The 5000-nt window shown below is 33.4% G+C and overlaps 1 protein-coding gene and 1 long non-coding RNA gene across 8 annotated transcripts in view; one reads left to right on the top strand and one right to left on the bottom strand.

The window, feature by feature from the left end:
- Positions 1 to 5000, top strand: part of LOC115214044 — a 653508-nt gene that overhangs the window by 349225 nt on the left and 299283 nt on the right. The window contains exon 1 of one of the 7 annotated variants that reach the window (XM_029783077.2): positions 4495 to 4752. The exons of the other annotated variants lie outside the window; for them this stretch is intronic. Within the exon in view, the coding sequence (XP_029638937.1) occupies positions 4674 to 4752 (79 nt within the window). The 5' untranslated portion in view covers positions 4495 to 4673. Of the gene's footprint in view, positions 1 to 4494; positions 4753 to 5000 lie in introns of those variants that run through there. 7 annotated transcript variants of the gene reach the window in all.
- On the bottom strand, positions 1702 to 4440 carry LOC118764290. Its single transcript, XR_005000090.1, has 2 exons — positions 3891 to 4440; positions 1702 to 3100 (listed from the first exon to the last, which is right to left on the bottom strand). It is a non-coding gene; the product is annotated as an uncharacterized LOC118764290 (long non-coding RNA).

Here is a 5000-nt window from a genome sequence, read left to right as displayed (position 1 = left end):
TTTTGTCAAGTTCCTTATTCCAACAAGTTTCCTCTTGTTTTGGAGGGATTTTTTTTTTGTCGTTTTCCTGCCTTTTTCATCTCTTTTCTACCGCTTTACTTCTTTCTGTTTTGTCTTTCTTTTACTTCTTTTCTTTCCTCTTCTTTCGTCTCGTTCCTCATTCTTTCCTGCTTTCATCTATTTCACTTTTATCTAGTTTCCTCATCGTTTGTCTATTTCCTTTTTCATCTATTCTCTTCTTGTTTCGTTTCCTCTTTTTTCATTTTTAGTTTTCTCTTAGTTCATGCTCTTTCTTTTCGCTTCAATTTCCACCCGCTTTCAACACGTTTGATCGTCTCCACTTCCTTCTAGTTTCTTCTTCTTTTCTCTACTTCTTTTTCTTTTCGTTTACTTTCCCCTTTCGTCTCGTTTTTTCTTTCGTCTGCTTCTTTCTTTTTACTTTGCCTATTTTTTTCATTTTTCGCTATTCACTTATGTCATTCATTCCTTTCATTCATCTACTCTCTTCTTTCTCCTCGTTTTTCTTTTTTTTCCTTTACTTTTATCTGGTCTAGTTTCCTCTAGTTTTCTTCTTTCGGCTGGTTTCTTCTTTTCCTGTTTTCTTCCTTCCTTCTTTCCTTCAGATATTTTTCTTTTCTCATGTTTCTTTTTTTACTTTTTCTTTCATCTAGTGTCTTCTTCATTTTCTATCGTCTGCATTCATTTCCCGTCTCATATTTTCCTATTTCATTCCTCTTTCATCAAATTTCTTCTTTCCTTGTCTACCTTCACGTTTTTTTTTCTATTTTCTACTTGTTTCGTTTACCTGCTTCTTCCTTCACACATTTTCTTCTTACAAGTATTTCTTCGTTCATTTTTTAAAAATTCGTTCGTCCACTTTTATCCTTCCCACTTTCTAACCAATTCCTAACTTTCATTTCTGTTTTCTTCTTTCTTCTATTTCTTTTTTCATTACTTTTCTCCTCTTTCATTTACTTGCTTCTCTAATCCGTTTCTATTTTTTTCATTTACTTTCCTCTTTCCATTTTGTCTTTCGTTTTTCTTTTTTTCTTTTTTTTACACTTTTTACTCATTTGATCAGCTTAATTCAAATCTCACATATTTTCTCCTTTCTTCCCATTCTTTCTTTGCTTTCAGTCTCTGATTTTTTTTGTTTTATTTTTGTTTAGTTTTTCATTCTTCTGTCTACATTCAACCTTTCATTTACTTTCTGTTCCTTTCGCATATAATTCTTATTTCGTCTACTTTCTTTCTTTTGTAATTTTTAAAAATCTGTCTATTTTCCTCTTTTCATCTACTTCTTTTCCTTTACTTTCTTCTTTCGTAGGCTGTTTTCTTTTTCTCTTCCTTTCTTCTTCGTTCTTCTACTTTTCCTTCTATTTCGTGTATTTTCCTTTTCTGCCTCTTTTCTTTTTCTTTCATCAACTTTCTTTCACTTTGTCTAATTTTTTCTTTTGTCTTATTCCCCTATCTAGTTTCTTCTCATTTCTTTTTTCTTTTCTCTACTTTCGTTTAGTTTAGTCTTCTCTCGTCTACTTTTTCTGTTTTCTTCTTTCACCGAATTTCTCCTTTCTTTACGATACGCCCCCCCCCTTTTTTTTCTTAGTCTGGTTTCTTCTTTCACATAAATAAAGAATATATCTTCTTTCCTTTAATTTCTTCAAGCACCTATCATCTCCAACTTTTCTCTACTTTCTCTTCCTGCTCTCTTCTTTTGTTTCATTTCTTTTTTTATCTATTCTTTCGCCAAGGGCTTGCATCTTTTGGCTTTTTGTTTCATCTTTCATCAACTTTCTCTGTCAACTAGCTTCTTTAGTTTTCATCCATATTCTTTAGACTTAACTCTATCTTTCCAAGTGTTTATGCTTTTTTAAATTCACCCTGTTCTTTCATTTATTTTTCTCTTCTTTTAACTACTTGTTCGTCCTTCATTAAATTACTTACTTCATCTTTCTTTCACTTCTTTCTTCTTCTTCTCCCTCCATACTTTCATCTAACCGACCCTAATTTCACACAGCTACTTCTTTCTTTCAATTACCCCCTTCTTTCATCTTTTAAAAAAACAAATCATTCATCCACTTCAGCTTCTGTCCACTTACTTCTTTTTGACTAATTCTTCATTCTGTCGTTCACCTTTTATTCTTTCATCTGCTGTTATCTAGTTCTCACCAACATTCTTCCGTTGTCTCCTGTTTATTTCACCTACTTTCTCCACCTTTCACCCCACTTTCGTCTTCTACTTTTCTTTCTTTTTTTTTTACATCTCATTTTGTTTACTTTCTCCTACGGTTGGCTACTTTCTTCTTTCATCTACATTTTTTTTCATCGTCTTTCTTCTGAAGTTTTTCTCTTTCATCTACTTTCTTTTTCTTTCGTCTACTTTCTCCTCGCATGTTATTCCCACTTCTTTCATTTCCTTTCCTCTTTCTTCTATTTTCTTCTTCTTTTGTCTACTTTCTTCTTTTTTTTGTTATTTCTTCTCATTTCATCTACTTCCTTATTTTGCCCAATTCTTTCTCCTTTTACCCGCATATATTTTCCTTCGTCTAATTTCCTCTTTCTTTGACCTATTTTCGTCTCTCATCCACGGTTTTTGTCCTTTCATCAATTTCTTCTATCTCTTCGTCTACCTTTCGTTCTTACTTTCCTAACTTCTATCTACTTTATTCTTTTCCTTTACATTTTCGTCTACCTCCTTTTATTCACTTTTTCATCAATTTAATATCATCTAATTTCTCCCACTTTTTACTTCTGCTTCTGTTATTAAGTTATCGTCATTACTATTCTTTCTCCGTTAGTCATCTTGTCTTCGTTTCCTTCTTCCTTCCCCAAATTATTATTTTTATTCTTTCATCCTTCTCTGTCATTCTATTTATTTTTCAACTTTCTTCGTAACAACATTATTTCTTTTCGCTCCTCTTTCGTTCTTTAACCTTTGTTTATCATAATCTCGCCAGCATTCTCATCACCAACACCATTCTGCCTTTCTTTCTCTCTTCTCTCTTTCCCTCTCTACTTCTTACTCTTTGTTGTTGTTGTTGTACTACTACTACTACTACTACTACTACTACTACTACTACTACTACTTCTACTACTACTACTATTTTGTCTACATCGTCATGACTTTTTTAAATCCTTATTTTAATCCCAGTTTTTCTGGGGGGTTTTTTTCTTCTTTTTTCCTTCACTATCATCAGAGTAATCTCTGATAGAGTTGTATTCGACTTCAATAAAAGTTAAAAACCCATAACAATAATAACAACACTAAAAACAACAACAACAGCAACAACTTTAGCAGCAACAACAACATCAATAATAAACACTATAATTAATACAGAGACTAACATAGATTTCTTTTTTTCAAAATATATTTTTCAGTATAACATCCATATTACACATTGACATTCATTGTACAATAATAATAATAATAATAATAATAATATAATTCTCTCACAAACAAATCGCAAACCATCGTTCAACTAGCATCTCACCACTTCTGCAACCGTTTGTCACTGACACTATCGCCACCACTACCACCCTCACAACTACTGTCTTCAATACTACTACTACTACTACTACTACTACTACTACTACTACAGTTGCCTCTGTTGTTGTTGTTGGTGGTGGTGGTGGTAGTGGTGTTATTGTTGTTGTTGCTGTTATTGTTGATGCTGCTATTGTAGCACCAGATCTACCTCGACCATTATTTTGCCGCTTATCGAAACCCAGCAGCGACTACTATTTGCTACTACTACGACTGCTGTCACCGCTGCTGCTGCTACTGCTGCTGCTGCTGCTGCTGCTACCGGCCCTACTTTAGCTCTCTACATCTAGTATAAACAGGCACAACTACTGCTATAGTATATAGCTGCTGCTGTTACCACCACTACTACTACTACTACTTCTACTACTACTACTACTACTACTACTACTACTACTACCACCATTTTAGTTTCCTAGTCATCCATCACTCAGAAAGAATTATCTTCTGGCATTTCATCTTATTTCTTCCCCCCGACGTCGCCGTCATCACCACCACCACCCCACCACCACCACCATCATCACCACCACCACCATCACCACCATCTTCACCCACTTTCACTTCTACATTGAAGTCTTAATCACTGCGACTGTTTCTTTTTTTCCATTTCGAACCTGGATTTTTAATTCTTCGTCCTTCGTTATACTTATTTTATTCCAGTGTCTTAAGTTTAAAAAAAAAAAATAATAATAACTAAAAAAAAAGGGGTAGAAAGGAAAACAAATATATATAAATATATATATTTTAAAAAAAGAAAATTTATACAAAAAAAATTTTTCAACGAAAAATAAGACTACCCAACAAAAATATATATATATTTTTTTTCTCACACAAATTTCTCCCATGTACATCTGCAGAACCTAACGTATCTGTATAGTGTATAGATAATTTTAGATATATATATATATATATATATATATATACATGTACGTATGTATGTATGTATATGTATCTATTAATTTGAATATATAAATTTATACAATACATACATATATATTTTTGAAAAAAAATCATAAAAATATATATATGTATATAATTGGTAATATTTAATTGTTATTACACACGCACCTCCCCCGGAATCAAAATAGCGGCGCCTCTTGCATATCAGGTCTCTCTCTCTGATCTTAACACTATGGAAAATATGGATGGACCCGCTCCAAACAGGAGTCCTTCGGAACCACCTGCTGACCCTACACCAACCAGTAACGAAGGTAAGTTCCATATATACATGCACAAACGTACATACATACATACATACATACATACACACACGCAGCTTTTACTTGTTTCAGTCATTAAACTGCAGCCACCGCCTTGAAGAATTTTTAGTACACCAGTACTTCTTTTTTTTTTAAAGCCAAGCAGTTATTCTATCGATCTATTTTGCTGAAGCGCTAACTTACGGGACGTAAACACATCACCGCCGGTTGTCAAGCGCTGGTGGTGGTAGGAGGAACAC

This window comes from Octopus sinensis, linkage group LG7 (genome assembly GCF_006345805.1).
Source record: "Octopus sinensis linkage group LG7, ASM634580v1, whole genome shotgun sequence".
NCBI classification, from domain to species: Eukaryota; Metazoa; Mollusca; class Cephalopoda; order Octopoda; family Octopodidae; genus Octopus; species Octopus sinensis.
The sequence above is the reverse complement of the archived record's forward strand: the minus strand, read 5'-3'. Positions and strand labels throughout refer to the sequence as shown.